At 32.4% G+C, this 19054-nt stretch overlaps 1 protein-coding gene across 1 annotated transcript in view; it reads right to left on the reverse strand.

Moving 5' to 3' along the window:
* LOC139500362 (uncharacterized) overlaps positions 1–19054 on the reverse strand; it is a gene marked incomplete at its 3' end in the record, with an annotated part of 28360 nt that overhangs the window by 6765 nt on the left and 2541 nt on the right. The window contains exons 2-11 of the mRNA XM_071289106.1: positions 18113–18211; positions 16544–16846; positions 12887–13007; positions 11431–11638; positions 7751–8613; positions 6785–6899; positions 6097–6291; positions 5357–5393; positions 1636–1926; positions 1097–1138 (exon numbers count right to left, since the gene is read on the reverse strand). Coding sequence (XP_071145207.1) covers positions 1097–1138; positions 1636–1926; positions 5357–5393; positions 6097–6291; positions 6785–6899; positions 7751–8613; positions 11431–11638; positions 12887–13007; positions 16544–16846; positions 18113–18211 — 2274 coding nt within the window. The remainder of the gene's footprint in view (positions 1–1096; positions 1139–1635; positions 1927–5356; positions 5394–6096; positions 6292–6784; positions 6900–7750; positions 8614–11430; positions 11639–12886; positions 13008–16543; positions 16847–18112; positions 18212–19054) is intronic.

A 19054-nucleotide genomic window follows, 5' to 3' on the forward strand; every position in this document is an offset into this window, starting at 1 on the left:
AGTCTATTAACAATGGATCGAATCGATACGCAAATTTGTTATCTAATGTATTTTCATTCGTTCTTACATTATATGCATTTGACGTTGCTCAAACTCGAATTGTATTTCTGACTGTACGTATTCCGGCTGTGATACGTTGTTTTGCTGGTTGCAATCGTCCAGTCCTTCCAAGGAATACCAAGACGACAATAACAACTATAAGTACCGCTATAAATCCTGTTATAAATAGAAGTCATAATTATAAGTTAGACTAACAGCTACCCGTATGACAGGAATTGTTTTAATCAAACAGAAAGACAAAAACAAACAAATGACAAACATACATCTTTTTATCCAAAAATTATAAACTCATCAATACATCAAATTGTTCATGATGAAGAGTATCATACCAGGTGCAACATATGAGAAAGATAAAGATTACATGTTTGCTATATGTATGGAATATGCGTTCTTTACATTAAACCTATTAATTTGGACCGGAATAAATCATATAAATTAGGCCAACTTCAAGTTTCTCCAAATGTTACCTTCGGCTAGTTTCACCTGTTGTTTATTTACCCGAAAGACCATAACTTTCTTATTATTTTCAAATCTAAAATAACAATCGTCTAGAGATAGAAGTTCCATACCACCAATTTGCACACGAAAAAAACAAATATGATATTAAATAGATTATCACGAACATAAGATGAAAGACAAGGTTTGTATTTTTTTTTAGAAACTGTGACACTGAAACGAAAAAAAAAAACTTTGACTATTCTGTTCAGCAGACATTTGCTCTTTCGGTTTTTATGCTATACAAAATGTCGTATGTTTGGCGTTTGTATTGGTCAACAGCGTATGAAAAAAAAGTTTGAATTGTCCTGTGATGTACACACAAAAATAAACATTTTCCTTTGTTTAATATAAAACGTAACTATAGGGACAATGAACATACTTTCATGTGAATTATATCTTGCTGACATTACATAGATGTTTGCGCTATTTTTTATGCCTATCCATATATTAATTTTATCATTTGAAAAATATTGAATAATAATGAATTACACAAACAAGCCAAAGAAAGGGTTTCTTAGCGAAATTAAAAACAACAAACCTATTACTATTCCTGCAACTCCAGATGTGGGAAATCCTTCAACTGCAAATGATACAAATGTGTTTTACATTCATCAATTTATATTTACTTTCAATAATTCTTATTTAAGATTTAAACTCACACAAAAATTAAACAAAAAAAGCATTCGTATCATGTCGGTGTAAGTTTGAAATACAAAAATAACAATGTACTATACACGTACTAACACTATTATACAACCTAAATCAAAATTAGATTTTTATCGATTGGTATTTTTGCATTTCTAGCATTAAAATCATAAAGGTCATATCTATGAAAAGAAATTACATTAAAACGTTATTAGGTGCACCAAAGAGCTGTGAATGCAATTGGTTTTATCATTTAAATATATAACTTCATCTGCTTTTTTCATAGCTAATGGCAATAACTACATCACTCGTGGTTGTGTGTATAAGTGGTAAGAAATACATAAATCAAGCGTTTTTTATTATTTGTTGAAATCTTCGAATATTTAAGAAATCATATAAATACACTTTTATGTATTAAACAAAAGTTATCACCTTTTTTCCGTGTTGCAAATGAAAACATAGCAGGTCTTGTACTATTGACAACATTAGTGCCGTTTCCATACTTTGTGTACATAAGAAACCAATATGAGGTCAAACTTGATAATCCTGTTAGGTCAAACGTGTCAGCATCTTTGTGAACTTTGAACTTCTTTGTCTTATTGTCAGGTCTGTATAAAATAATGACTATTCCGGCTTGTTCATAACAAGTTTTAGCCTGGATCCACTTAATGCTGACACTTGAGGATGTTCTTCTTATCACAGTTATATTTGATGGGCTGTAGTCTGTAATTACATAATAAAAAATAATGAAGACTTTGCTTCGATACAACTTAAGTTGGCGTTTGTATTTGTTGCACTTCAGTGTTTTTGTTGTTCCGTTGGTTTTCTTTTATATTTGATGTGTTTTCTCTTAATCGATTTTTGACTTTTGAACACCGGTATACTGCCTTTATTTTAGTTACTGAAATTAAATACATCTTAATTGGATCAAGATGTGTCCTAGTAAGCATTCCTGTAAATTATAAGCGAAATGAAAATTTTGATGTTTATCATTCAATGAAGAATACGAGTGGCTTCTTGTCATTGAGATGATATTATAGGGTTATGGCATGAGTATAATTTTATATTGCACGGAGTTGCGAGTGGAATATATGTTCTACGAGGGAAAGTATTCCTCAATATCCATGCAATAACCCTTTTATTGTATAGTAATATAATATTTGAAACTAACAATTGGTTTAAACTAAGTTTTGTTGTTGATGACGTCATGAATTTGAATATTTATTGCACTAGTGCAATATTGGAATTTATTGCACGCTAACTTTTGGTTACTTTCTGCGGGAAATATTATATTGATATGCAATAAAACTATGTATTCTAATATTGCGACCTATTATTGTCAACCAGTATAATCACACTATATCTACCTTTACCGCAAATGCAGTAATACACAAAAACGGTTGTTCCTCGTTACGACCAACCTGCCAGATATTCTCAATTTTCGAAATAAAAATTCCCAGTTTACGAAGGTCAAATCAGATACAATATATTTATCTCTATTCGATAGCAAAATAGACGAATCCGTCCATTTCAAATAATTTTTCCTGGTAAAATTTCATACAACGAAAATTCCGCGCAGTGACGTTATTGTCTTGGCATGGCAACGAAACAAAGTATGTTTCCGTAAACAAAAAATGAAATGGCAACGAAACAAAGTAAGTTTCCGTGAACAAAAAAATCAAATGTAAACACCGGGTGAAACGTCTGGCGTACTAAATTATAACCCTGGTACCTTTGATAACTATTAAATTTTCTTGTACGCCTCAGAACGAATAACATTACTTTGAAAAAAATATACATAAGTGAAAAATGCGATAAAAAGAATAATCAATGAATTATATAATATTACTAAAATTACCAAAATTGGGTAAAACGGAACAGCCAGAACAGAATCGTATGTATAAGGATTTCACGGTTAACAAAATTCCCGAATTTGTTCTTTAGAATCGAAATATAGTTCATGGCAGCCGTAAATTTATTTTCATTTAACCATGGGTTGAATAAAAACATATTTACGGCTGCCATGAATTATTCTATAAATATTAAAGTAATATTAAATGTAGTACAAATTCTGTATCAATACAATGTGAGAGGAAAATCACTATAGTACTAATAATTGAAAGTGCGCACACATAGGTACTAGAATTAATAAATCTCAATGTATATATCCAAAAAAGTCTACATTTACATTCAACAAACTTTTCAAGACCTTCTACATGTAAGTTGAAACACTTGAAATATGCAACTGTAAGAATCAAAGATAAAATTAAGTATTCAGTTAAAAAATGTCTTTGGAAAGTTTTGTAACTTTTATACATATGCATTTATACAGCACAAATGTATGAATACATTGCTTAATAATGCATTCATATTTTAGGTCTTAAAGTCATACTGTTTTGAAAGCCGCTACAAATGTACATAGCTTACTAATTTTCATTTGTAGCGGCTTTGAAAACAGTATGACTTAAAGGCCTAAGGAAGTTCAGTGCAGTTGGTTCGTGGAGGATTAAAGATACTGTAGGATTTTAGAAAAAAATAATTCAGTTTTATTAGTAAGAAATTTCACTTAAAGAGATTCATATTTGGATGTTAAATCAGCATAAACAACACTTTTCTGGAGCCTCCATCACAATGAAGTAGTTGCACATTTTATCACGGCTGATTTTATCTTTCAAACCTTTTGTAGCCTCAGCTAGTCATGCAGTAGGGTATTCTTTAAATGCAAAAAAATCACATTTGAGCAGGAAATATTAATTTTGACCTGAATCTTGTAATGCAGTTCTAATGATTTATCAATTGTTAATTGGTATTCCGGAATATGGTACCAGTGTCTTCGAATTGATAAATCAATTTTATTGTGAGATGATCGTTGTTAGAATGTTGATTGCTGAAGACAGTAATAACATTAACGGTATCAATTTTCCTGCACCAGATGCGCATTTTGACAATACATGTCTCTTCAGTGATGCTCGTGGCCAAAATATTTGAAATCCAAAGCTTATATAAAAGGTGATGAGCTATAATTTAATAGGTCCAAAAAGATTAGCCGAATCCGTGAAAGGAATCAGAGCTTTGCATGAGGGAGATACATTCCTTAACTTATGATAATTTCTATTATTTTGTAACAGCAAATTTTAGTAACACGAAAATCCGTATGTTCATGCCAGTACCGCAGAAAGTTGCTGTATAAATGCATCCCCTTTCATAAATTGAGAATGGAACTACAAAGACCAAAAAGCAGATAACAGACGATGGCCGCTAATGGGTATTCATTGCAGCGAGAAATTTTTCGCATCCTGAGGTGTGCCTCAACTGGCCCGGAAAAAAAACTTTATACTAGTTCATCGATAATAGACGTCATACTCAACTCCGAAATATATAAAAGAAACTAAAATTAAAAAGCATACAATACTAACAAAGACAAGAGGCTTCTGACTTGGGACAGGCGCAAAAATGTTTTTTTTAAACATGTCTCAACCCTCCCTCTATACCTCTAGCCAATGCAGAAAAAACAAACACACAACAATACGCACAGTAAAACTCAGATCAACAGAGGTCCGAGTCCGATGTCAGAATAGGAACCAAAAGAAACTTAACAAAATGGCAATAATACAAACATGTACAAAGGACTACTAGAAGAAACTGGCATGGCAGCTACAGACCTCAATTAAACTGATTGAAATATTATTTCTTCATCATATGAATATCAAGCACAATCCCTTCCATTACGGGTTTAGTATTATACCATCATAAAATATATGAGAAGAACATAACTCGAATAATACCAACAATTCGTTTTGTCTATATATTGTCGATGAACTTGAACGAATACAGAGGTTTGAGATATTCACATAGCACTGCACAATCTGTGTCATAAACCTAGATACAGCTATCACCACTTCTGGAGTAATTGCGCTTCACTAACAAACTAAAAGGAAAGACTAATATTGTTAAAGTGTCTGACTCCTACACTTATTTATCAAATATATTCATGGAGACAGTTGGTAAAGAGGGACATCATGCGAATAAAACAATGAGATGTTAATAAACACATCAATTGTAAAAATCAAAATTTGATGAAAATGTCTTGCGTGCTAGTAAAATTGTACATGCGATATATATCAATTTATTTTTCTATCGTTCTTCAACTTACATTGCTGTATCCCGTGCAGATGTTTAACCATTCCAATCTACAGAATACACAAATATTTTTTTATAAAAAGGCAGAGCTAAGCTTATAACGCTAACCAAACATTCTTAATTGACGAGGATAGTTAGCTTTCATGCCGAAGATCGTCGGTTCTCCCTGGGTGTTTTTTTCTACCAATATTAATATACGTTTGTTTCATCGACAAGGCCAATAGTGCGTACAGTGGCGTTAAACTATCAAAGATATATTGCATTTGAATAAAACGGTATGGATTTTTGTCATTGTTGAAGACCGTACGGTGATAATAATAATAGTTCAGTTCTGTTTAATTTGGTTTCTTGCAGAGAGTTGTCTCATTGGCAATCATACTACATCTTTGGTTGTATATCGTTTAGTGTATGTAGTAGTATTTAAAAGCCTATTAAGACTGTTAAAGAATTGACGATTAGAAGGATTTTGAGACATTGTTAGATTAATTTAGTTATCTAAATGTTTTATTTTACAAGCGATACTTACCAAAAGTCGCAAAGAAGCGTTATCCTTTCAGATGAGCACTACAAGGTTTAATCAATACTGTCCAATTACGAATATACTAACTAATGATAATTTGTCTGATATTTAGCAGCAGAATGGTTTACAAATTAAAACAACTACTTATTTACTTTTAAATTGATTGATTGAAAACCAGGGTCAAGAACTTTTGGAAATCAAAGTCTATTGTTGTTTGTTTTTTATGTACTTACAGTTTTGAGTAGTTTAGACGATAACATTGCAGAATTGTACACTTTTACTTCCAACAGAAGTACAAAGTTGGCTACTTGTTCAATTGGAACTTTTAACCAGCAGTTGTTTATATCTAACACTGTGTCCAACAAAAAGCATTCGCCCATTTTAACACACTTGCAGTCGCGTGGTATAAGTTCGCATTCTTCTTTAGACTGAAAGTTGAAAACTCGTTATGCAAATTTGAATAAGAAAGTATTCATTGTTGGCTGCCATAAGCCTGCAATGAAAATCGACATGGGTACATGTATGTACCTGTATGCCACATCAAAGACAGTTCTATGTTTCTGATTCAAAATGTTTGTACAGATAAATAGTATTCACTATATTGACAGAAGAACCTACAATGAATGTCATTAAAAAAGCATTTAGTTAAGATAAAAAGTAATTAGCAGCATACCGTGTGTATCATAATGACACTTGACAAAATTGTATGTGACCTTGCGGTTATTGTCACTGTACATGTACAGGACACACATGAAGAACTTGCGTTGCAAAAAAAAAAGCAAAGTATCTTAATGAGTACTAAACCGTACAAGTCGGAAAACAGTATATATGCAATTAAAATATCAACGGATAATTGTCTAAACAAGAAACGTGAAATTGTGAAGGATTGAAAATGTTACTCATGGTTATAAAAATAAGTACCTTTGATTCAATAAGGAAATCTTTCTTCGCCTTTTCTTCAAGAGTTCCATTTACAATAAATCTGAAAGATATTTTTCTGACCCCGCTGTGTTCATCTTCTGCTGCTACACGTACTCTTAAAAAGAAACACATAAGATGTATGGCATTTTAACAAAGTTCGGTTCATAAAGTGAAGAGATTCGATTATAAAATGTCAAACATTCTAAGCAAACCTGTTGCGTTACGGTTCCGTTTACGAATTTAACGTCTGCCGTTTGGTATAATACTAAAACATCAATAGTATAAAATTGAGAATGCAAAAGGGAATGTATCAAAGAGACAACAACCCGACCATAGAAAAGGCAACAGCAGAAGGTAAACAACAGGTCTTAAATGCAGCGAAAAATTCCCGCACCCGGAGGCATCCTTCAGCTGGCCCCTACACAAATATATATACTAGTTCAGTGATAATGAACGCCATACTAAACTCCAAATTGTACACAAGAAACTAAAATTAGAAATAAAAAAAGACTAACAAAGGCAAAAATGCGGCGGGGTTAAACATATTTATGAGATCTCAACCCTCCTCCTATACCTCTAGTCAATATGAATAAATCTTTTTCTATTGTTTTCAAACTTTAAAAAGAAATTTAATAAGTTGTAAGTAATGTTTGTACTAATCAAGTCATGGTTAATTGAAATACGCTTACATATATTCAGTTGTTGATTTCGAAATAAATAATATATATATATAAAATATGCATCAATAATAATAAATACAAATATAGTACTCACTCCGATTCAACGAACTGAGTGTCAAATTAACATGATTTGAGATTCAGTAAAAAATTGCAGGCTATAAAACTAAGTTATTCATGCATGCAATGCAAACATACAAAAGGCAAGCCCCGATTTAAAGTTATTAGTGTATTCATCTTTTTAAATAATGAATCATAATGTATAGATTTCTTAAATAACATTTCATACCTGCTTGAAAATGGATATTTTCCATCATCAATGTTATACTCGACTTTTAAAGGGTGAACAGTGGGTGGACTCCTGTCAAAATGTACAACAGTTGAATCCACTTTACTATTTCCCATTATATCATGTGCACGAATCCAAAGTTGGTAAGAATCTCCATCACGGATGTCTGTAAGTGGGAAAGTTTTATTGTCACTTAAAGGTACAACATCTTTCCAACCAGTCTTTGGGAATATCAAAGGAGAAATAACGTGTCTTCCAACGGTTTCAAAACGAATAATGGATTTTATATTTGGTATAAACGATTTGTTTCTTACACCATCATTATCATCAAAACGAGGCAGTATTTTCTTGTAGTCATGGCGCCTGCCTTGCTTTCCATCGTCCAAGCGTGGCTCGTAGTCGAGTATTTTTGCAAGGAAATGTCCCTTTTCATGCACTTCGTTCATGAAATGGCCTGACCATGAGACTTCAATTTTCAAGAACTGACTTGTTTGCCATGTAAAATTCGATGAAGGTGATGCTGTGGTTACAACTATCAAATGTGCGGAGCTAGTTGATATGTTAGATGTTCTATCAAATATTGCTACTTGTCTTGCATATTTAGAGTTGTTCGCTCTGTCATTTACTTCGAGGATGGCAGAGTATACACCGGGATCACGGGGTTCATACGTCGGAAAGTGGATACTTCCGGTGGCATTTAATTCTTTTATAAACAACGGCACTGGATTAAATGCAGTTGTGATGAGAGGTTCCCTTAATCCAGTCTTATCATAACTATACTCCATTTTCCAAACTTCAAATACATATCTTGAAACTCCTGATAACTTATCTTTCCAGCCACTCCAAAATGGACTCAATGAAACCTGAAACAAAAAGTTTTGTTGGTTATATTTACCACAAGTGAAAAATAAGTAGAAACTGGCATGCGCTTTCCATGCCCTGCTTTCACATTTTGTATGAGATACTTATTTTGTTATTAATACTAATAGGAGTAGACCAATTCATGTTCATATGGTTTCAATATTCGTAAATATTGAAACCAGAAATGATTAGAATCTGTTATCAATCAACTGATATTGAGTTTTGTAATAATACAATATTTTATTACATATAACATGATACGTTTTTGCGGCCATTTGTTAGCTGGAGTAGGAACTAAGAATCTTATCTTATTTAAAAAAAAACGTAAGTTGGCATCTTGTTATTCAAAGAAAAAAGTATGAGTATCTATATATATTTCTATTATATACATGATTAAAATCGTAATCTAAGTCATTGGTATCTATAATACTTAAATAACGAGGTCCAACTTTAGCCGTCGTTGGGTAAAAACGACAAATCAAAGAATTCAACTTTATATATAGCTAATAAAGGACAACTGGTGTTGATTAACAATTACACCACTCCAGACCCTTTTGTTTTCCACATAATTAATATAGCCAATAATTAACAAGTTCCTGGTTGAATCCGATACCTATACCATGGAATATTCACCTGTTACCTATTACCTTATATGTCCGTGCCGCATATGTTAAAGATAATGCATATTTTAAGGTTTTTCTTGTCGAAGAACACACCAAGGGGTGTCAGGATTGATCAAATGAAAGACCGACCGGAGGGAGGTCTTTCTTTGAACAATCCTGACACCCCGAGGTGTGTTTTACGACAAGAAAAACCTTAAAATATGCATTATCTGACTTATATACCGTCAAAAAATATTAATTTTATAAAGTTTTGTAAAATTTAGTATTCTATTTTACCGACAACACTAAAGTGGGATATTCCTTTCTAATGCGTTCAGGTTTTCAATACGCCCTGCGGCTCATTTAGAATGTCAAATAAAACTCACTAAATAATTTAGATATAAACCTTTTAAAAATTATTATCCATACACAATAAAAATATTACTGTAACTGCATGAAGTAAGACACAAATGTATTGTTACCATCCGATAACGGTGTATGACAAATACAAGACACATTGTAATTGTAAGTAATGTATTGTACCACATTCAAATGTAGCTTATGGAAAAGGGGGAGGGGTATGTTTTTTTTTCTATTTGTTATGTTATTTCTATCGCGGAAAAGTGGTTATTTTTTTTAACAATTTTATTTGAATCGAATGAGATTGTCTTTTAATAGCAATACATTTTATTAAAAGATAATCTGGATATAATTATATACCCTCCGCACCTGACCCTTTCGTGAGTTACATTAATGTTATTCAATAGAATATAAGATTATCTTATTAGTTGATCATTTGATAGAGTAAAAGGTATACGTAAATTTTAAAAGTTAAGAACTGACACGAAGACGAATATAAATACATGTAGGTCACAGTATGATTTCCTATTCAGTGTGTATCGTTCTGAACACGCATGAAATATTTGCCACTGGACGTTAAGCAAGCAACCAAAAATCAGTCAACCTTTTCAGATTGACTCAATAACATTTTCAAAATCTTACACACGAATATGTTAAATCTGGATTTATTTTATGAAAGTCTACATTAAAATGCATCTGACATATATGATAATGTTTCTTTATTGTAGCGATAAATTAACAAAACTTCACGTTATTTGTTTCTAAAATTAAAATACGGGACTACAATGACGGTTTCTTTTACACCTTTCATCGATTGAACTTTAAAAATTAAATTTCCAAATCGGCAACAAAAAACTATTAGACGAATAAAGTTTTGAAGTAAATCATAGATTGCATGTTTATCAAGGAAAATAATGACCTCACACAGGTCATTATTTTATGCCTTGGAGCATATATCATTGAAACATGGTATCGTCCGGGTTGATTCTGAAAAAAAATGACCTGTCGTTCTGAAAGAAAATAACTTCATATAGGTATATAAGACAGGCGCACCACCAAACGGTGAATTTAGGATTTGCTATAAACACGAGTCAAAGTCACAGGGTTGACACTTCTAAATTCATTCAATGTCACAGTGTTACCAAATGTAATATTTTAATCAGTATGACTTTATAAGATGACAATACGAATACTTAAAATCTAGACTTAGAATAAGGCGTATAGGAATAGTTTCCAATTTGTAAGCCGGCATGACGTAAAACAGCGAATCAAAGAATTCAACTTTATTTATAACTATAAAATAGGACAATGCTGTTCATTAAAAAATACTCAATTCCAGACCCTTTTGTTTTCAAAATAATTAATATTACCAATAATTAATAACTTCAAGGTCGACGGGTTCACACAAAAAGATTTTGAATGGAGAGAAAAATGTGCATCTAATAATCAGCATGACTTTATCAAGTGACAATACCAATACTAAAAATCCAGGCTAGAATAAGGCTTACATATAATTATATACTGTTATACGGACACGCGATACCCCAGGTGTGTTCTAGTTTTACTAGTTCATAGCATATATGTATGTTTATTTGGCAAACGTTTTAAAAATTTATTTTGTAGCATCAGAAATGTAGCCGATTGCAACGTTAACATTATAGCTGAGTGAGGGATCTCAATGCTGCTGATGCATACAAAACAGGTTCCACATATCCTGTTAACGCATCCAGTCCTTCTCATGTTGACGCTTAAACAATAATTGTGTTGTTTGTACCGATATTTTTGAACTTCTTCCTTGATTTGTGACATACGTAGTTGTTAAGTCGAAAAAAATATACACGTGGAAGCATATCTTACATTTGTAACATCGTGACTTAAACGGAATGGAATTTCTCCCGAAGTGCAATTAGAATCTTCAAAACAGTGAATTGGATCTTCGTAATCAAAATGTAGTTGCATCGAATTTTCAGTCTTAATTGCAATGTAGGTATTTCGTCCAAAGTTACTATGACCATTTAGAAGATTCCTGTATCCACCAGTACTTACTGAAAAATGTACCATGTACCTGAAAGGAAATTGAATAATACATAGAAAAAGGAAGATGTGGTATGAATGTTAACGAGACAACTCTCCATCCAAGTCATAATTTGTTAAAGTAAAACATTTGAGGTCAAAGTACGGTCTTGACACGGAGCCTTGGCACTCACCAAACAGCAAGCTGGCGTACTAAATTATAATCCTGTTACCTTTGATAACTATTCACACAAAACAGCAAGCTAAAAAGGGCCATAAAAATACTAGTGTGAAACCATTCAAACGGGAAAACAAACGATCCAACATATGTAAAAAACGAGAAACGAGAAACACTTATGAACCACTAAACATCAGGTTCCTTCATCACCCATACCTAAACCAATCGTATAAAATCACTACATAAAAAGACATTCTATGAGATATTAATTTAAATGGATAAACACAAGCAAGAGACATATAAACACAAACAAGTGAATTTACACTGAACGAATAAATTTGAAATAAGATACAATGTAAATACAAAATAAAATAAGGGGTGAGATTTAAACATTTCAGACAGACAACCATAACCTTGAACCAAATGCTGCTGCAGTTCGAAATTGACAAATCTTACCTAGATACAACAACCGTTCAAGCCGGCTGTTCAAAACTCCTCCCACTAAAAAATCAGATTGCCAGACGTTTGCTTGTTTACAAAAAAAGGGGGGAGAGGTTCATAGAAGATCCAACACAAACGCCTTACTCTTATACATATCGGACATAGACATTACATTAATTGTTCTAATCAGAATCGAAATAATTGAAGCTTGCTATACTTTATTGTAGTTTTTACATTGGTAGGCATTATAGTCGTGTTATTTTAGCCCTCAACGTCGCTCGGGCAAAAATAATCACGATGTAATGCCTACCCATGTTAAAACTACAATAAAGTACAACTGACATCAATTATTTCTTAAATAATGAATTTAATCAGAAAGAAAACAAACTGTGTGGGTTAGTTCCATAAATATCTACCGAAAATAATAATAGATGACATAGATGAATAATGCATTCATCTATCATAATCGTGAAGAACGTAGGATAGGAAACAGGTCTTTTGCATTGCATCTTGTTTCTTACTTGCCTAAAATGCGTTAAGTGTAACGATAATAGCATGTTAAAACATATTAAAAAACATGTTAAAAACGAATAAAAAGGAAAACGGAATTCGTTTAATACACAAATGTTATTATGTAGAAATGATGTTTGACGAAAACATTATACAAAACTGTGCTATTACCTGTCACCGGAATCAAACTGTATAATATAGCTGGTGTTCAAGTTGCAGGACAAATCGGTTATTGGATTTGTAGGAGAAGGTTTTGAACATGACAGGTTGTCCGTCTTGGCTTTGTAATAACCTTCAAATAACACATGATGTTAATATCTCAAACTTGGTAACTCAAGAAATAATTCATGGGGGCTTGAATATATCGTGATTTTACCACGGGTTGGCCCTTTATGACAAATATTTTACCCTGAGCGATAGCGAGGGATAAAATATCGGCATGAAGGGACAACTCGTGGTGAAATCACGATATATTCAAGCCCCTATGAATTATTTCGATTCTAATAGGACAAATACGGCAATTGTTTTGAATCTAAGCGCTCTAGGTGATGGCATTGTTTTGCCGTAAATAAACGCACTTTTAAATTGACGTAAAATAACGGAGTATATTGAATAAATGATGATGCTTAAATTATTTACAATAACATATTTAGATAAATTTGCTTGAATCCAAATGATTATTGTACTTATATGTCTCATATGTATACAAAAAATGCCTAATGTAACACATTTTAGCATCATTTGTTTACGATTCCTTGTGATGATTTTCGGTTTCACAAGCGTGAATTTTCTCGTAAAATGCTTATATTCTGACGTGATTGTTATATGACGTCGGGTAGCGCATTCATAAAAACACATATGACGTGGGGTACAATCGGAATAGCTATAACCATATATTTATATTTTACCACGGTTGTGCACTCAAAGCATTTGAAGGACGTCATGTCCGTTATAGCACACAATGTAACACTTTGGACACATGATAAACAAGTTGTTGAAATCATCCCTTTGTAAATTTTACGGACGCCATCACGAGTTGGTTGACCGTTATGGAATAACCGTTTCACAAATGATATCGGAGATGTTCCTTACGTCGTAACTACAATCCCCTTCCCTTTCATGAATATGACCTACCGAATTAGACTATTTACCGGATTTGTAATGACATAAGCAACACGACGGGTGCCACATGTGGAGCAGGATCTGCTTACCCTTCCGGAGCACCTGACATCACCCCTAGGTTTTGGTGTGGTTCGTGTTGTTTATTCTTTAGTTTTCTATGTTGTGTCGTGTGTACTATTGTTTTTCTGTTTGTCTTTTTCATTTTTAGCCATGACGTTGTCAGTTTGTTTTAGATTTATGAGTTTGACTGTCCCTTTGGTATCTTTCGTCCCTCTTTTGCAAATCCAAGATGTATACTGATCTACACTACAAAAACAGGTTGATTATAAGTAGTTCTAAACAAAAATACACGTAGATTTAGTTTAGAATTGACGATGTACTTACAGCTAACGTTAGTTATCACTATAGACGTTTTTCTTAAATTGTCCTGTACCAAGTCAGGAATATGCAAATGTAATCAATTAGCTCGTTTCTATATATACACATGGAAAAAAGTATTGCAACACCTTGATTTTTCAAAACTTGAAAAATCAGCCTCTTATTTTGGATGGAACATGATAAAATATTTGTAAAATGATTTTAAAACGTAATTAATGATAACATATGGCATTAAAACGAACAAAAAATGCCTAATGTAACACATTTTAGCATCATTTGTTAACGATTCCTTGTGATGATTTTCGGTTTCACAAGCGTGAATTTTCCCGTAAAATGCTTATATTCTGACGTGATTGTTATATGACGTCGGGTAGCGCATTCATAAAAACACATTTGACGTGGGGTACAATCGGAACAGCTTTAACCATATATTTATATTTTACCACGGGTGTGCACTCAAAGCATTTGAAGGACGTCATGTCCGTTATAGCACACAATGTAACACTTTGGACACATGATAAACAAGTTGCAAATCCAAGATGTATACTGATCTACACTACAAATACAGGTTGATTATAAGTGGTTCTAAACAAAAATACACGTAGATTAAGTTTAGAATTGCCGATGTACTTACAGCTAACGTTAGTTATCACTATAGACGTTTTTCTTAAATTGTCCTGTACCAAGTCAGGAATAGGCAAATGTAATCAATTAGCTCGTTTCTATATATACACATGGAAAAAAGTATTGCAACACCTTGATTTTTTAAAACTTGAAAAATCAGCCTCTTATTTTGGATGGAACATGATAAAATATTTGTAAAATAATATTAAAACATAATTAATGATAACATATGGCATTAAAACGAACAAAAAATGTATGAAAAAAAATGTTTTATCTAACTAAAATTTTTATAACAAAATGAAGTCCTTTTTGTTAGAAAAAATGCATTTTACAACTTTTACTGTAGTCGAAATTTACAAAGTCAGACATTTCAAAATTACTCTTTTGATGATTGTTCACATCTTGGTTGATTGTATTTCGCCAAAGAATTAGTACTTTGTACGCAGCCTCCATTCAAACGGATAACCGCATCTTAACGTCTTCTGATTCCTGCCATAAGTCGACTAATCTGTTGCAAAGGTAGCAGCAACCATTCCTAACGAAGGGTATTGTTTATTTCATGATGTGTTTGAACTTGGGTGTCCTTTCATGCACTTTACGCCCAATAATGTCCCATATATGCTCGATATGGTTCAAATTGGGCTATGATCGGGCCAAGGAAGATAAACCGACATCCATTGGAACAATGGATCTTCCTCCACGATGTTAATTTCCAACTTTGACGAGCTTTGCACTATATTGGATACGGGCAACTGTGTGTTTGTTCGTAGGCAAATGTCCCCGAAATTGTCTTATCGCACGATAACCAGTAGCGATTAGCCGATCTCGAACAGTTTGTGTTTAAAGGCTCCTGTATGGTCATCACTCTCTTTTTAGGATTGTATTGTTTGCAAAGGGTTTCCTTCTGACCAACCTTTATTATGCTTGATTTTCCCTAGCAGATGTTACAGGGGGTCTTCTTGATCTCGGAAGGTCTATAACATCGTTTGTTACCTTATTGTTATTCTCAAAACGACTTATAGTGGAATTGTGATGACCAACAATACCTGCTTCTCTAATGCTGATTATCTGCCATCTTGCTGCAGTTATGAGTTGTGGATGACCAATTACAAGGTGTCCATCACATAACTTTATAAACTTGGTTATTTAAAGTGTTGAAAACATTGAGGATAAAAACATCTGTTTTTGGTGTTTACGAGTACTGTAGCTGAATGTGCAGATAAGAACTTATCGAGTCGATATTTATTAATTAAACTCAGGTGATATTTAAATAATGTTTAACTTGTTCTATTTCAACAAATTATATCACACAAAAATAAAAACCGTTTTTTAATTTGAATTTCAATTTGGTGTTGCAATACTTTCCAGGTGTATATATTGGCGGTTGTTGTTTTTGCACTTCAGTAATCCTGTTGTGATTTGGTTTTACTCTTATAGTTAGTAGGTTTTTCTCGGGTGTAATTTGTAATTCCGATTTTATTTTTCTCTAAATCACTTTATGACTTTTGAAAACCGATATACTACTGTTGCTTTTATTAAGAACAATTATATGCTAACTTAATTACTGTATATATTTCATTCAAGTTCATTGTGTAATGATCTTAACATGAAAAAGAAATGTTTAAGTTGAATCTTGGATCTTGGCGAATAGAACTGTTGATCGTCGATTTTCTTAGGCTTAAAATGACGATTATTATATCTCACCTTCATTTTTCACTTTCATGTGGATAACAGATGCAGTGGCAGAAACGATCCCAAATGTTACGTTGCTGATATAACTTGGAACAGGTCTTGGGTTACGGGAAAATACATAGGTGTCGTCTAATGAGGCTTTCAAGTAAAATTGCAGCTGATTAAATTTGCCCTGGTTTGTCCATGTTATGTCAGCCGTTTTCATGTGAGTGGCATCACACTTATAACTGTATTCATCTCTTCTTAAAGTTTCGCTGTGATAGGTAAAGGTGGCATTGATCTTCTCAATAGTTGGTAAAAACGTTTTGCTCTGCACTGTTGAAAACATAAAAAAAATGCTTTAAATTATAATAATAATGAGATACTATTAAAATATTATAGCAGTATGTTTTTAGTGTCACTGTATACATTTAAGTAACCTTGTATATTCAATACATAGTTTAAAGTATCTGCTTAATATCAAATTGATTTTGGTAGGATCTTTCCCATTTCTACAATACTAAGTGAGGACAAAATGTAGCATGAATGACGACTTAACGATCGCAATTTGAATTATAAAACTAGTGTTCGAATTGTTCAATGATGATTTATTGCATTAAATTGAATACAATTTGCTGATCTATTGCAGTTTCCGAACTTTAACAGGACGTTAAGGGTGTACACTTCTGAGGAGCCAAAAATTTCTAGAATTAAACTTTTTTTCTAAACCTGATTTTTGGGTTTATATGACTGTAAAAATATAATTGGTGAAGAATAAATCATATGGTGGTGCACTTCTTTTTTTGCTACGACCCTTTGAAAGTACCCAATTTTGATGATTTTCCCATTTTTCATCAATTTTAACCTATTTTGGGCTATTATCTTGAAAAAAAATTACAATTCCACAATTAAACTTTTTTTCATACTTTCAATAAAGATGAAGGGGACCAATCTGAATAAATTTGAATTAAAAAAACTATAGCTAGGTGTTAATATAAGAAAGTTTTATCATATTTTTATGCTTTTTGGGGTCAAATTTACCATTTTTCTCAATTTTAATTACAGATTGGATATTTTTTCAACTTCTTGTGATAAATGATTGAAAAAAACATATATAAAAAATTTGAAAAGAAAAAAGGGATGTGGGATGTACATATTTCTGATAAAATCATTTTCTGTATCCCTCACCCATATTCTCTAGATTTTGGCTAAAAGGACTTACTTGATTGGTAATAATATTTAAAAATTTGATTACTCAAAAACTACCATTGGATATACCCATTTTTTTCACACAGTTAACTTTAATTGTGCTTTTTATCAAATTCATTGCTATTTTCCACTTGTGACCCATGTTTTGAAAATAATTACAGAACGAGATTTCAATGAGACTGAATGAGACTGAAACGTCAGAGGAATACATCCTTAAAGGTCGTACATGTATAAGTACGATACGATACTATTTGGTTAATGACTTTATGTAACCGACAAATAACCTATGGTTTAAATACTTACGCAATCTAAACTAGAACTTTTTCCATTGTTTATAACTATTAATGTGCATGTCTTTTTTCTATACTACAAAATGAATGTTATCATATTTACAAGTTAAGCAGCTCCCTCCGTTAAATCCGTTTGTGCAGACACATGTACTACCATGACACTTCCCAGGATAGCAAGGTTTGAGATGAGAACATGCCGATACTGTTAAAAATAAATTGTTTTTATAAAGAAAGATCAAAACATTAAATCCATGCCATTCTACTAAATATGTGCATTTATATATGTTCTATTGATTATTCCAAAATTAATGGTCATTTCATTTTTGTAGACAATTTACAAAAACATATATACACTAAACGCGTTTACGCTGCTAGACAATAAAGATACAAAATAGTAAATGTCTTCTGATTTTCCCTAAAGGTTAGAAGAGCAATCCTTTGTGTTAAGGGAAAATTTAAACTATATACTGAATTTCCGATATCTTTAATGAATTGCCGATTTTTTAAACCCGTTCTTATTAATTAAAACATGTTAGGATGCCTCCGGGTGCTGGAGTTGTTAGCTGCATTGAAGACCTATTGGTGACCTTCCGCTGTTGTCTGTTCTAGGGTCGGGTTGTTGTTTCTTTGACGCATTCCCCATTTCCATTCTCAATTTTAACCATTAATGCTTACTGTTATTTCTACAATGACGTCACAGATTTCATTCATAATCGTTAAATCAGCTCGGAAACTATATCCGGTAGCATATCATACTGTCAATCGATGCAATAATTAAAAATATGCCTTAATTCAAATTTATAAACTATGAGTAGTCATTGTTAAAGTGTTCCGTCTCTTAAAGACTACCAGTTGTCATTTCACGCTAAACATTTTTGAGCGTAAAAATGAGGTAATTAGAGGACTAATACCATATATTCTTATACGATTTGTTTGTTTTGTAAATCATTGTCTCGTTTCCAAGGAAAGCGAAAATATAAAACACGCAACTTAAATGCATCATTTTGTATAATATTTCTTTATTATATACTGGAGCTGTGCTATT

This window comes from Mytilus edulis, chromosome 13 (genome assembly GCF_963676685.1).
Source record: "Mytilus edulis chromosome 13, xbMytEdul2.2, whole genome shotgun sequence".
Lineage (NCBI taxonomy): Eukaryota > Metazoa > Mollusca > Bivalvia > Mytilida > Mytilidae > Mytilus > Mytilus edulis.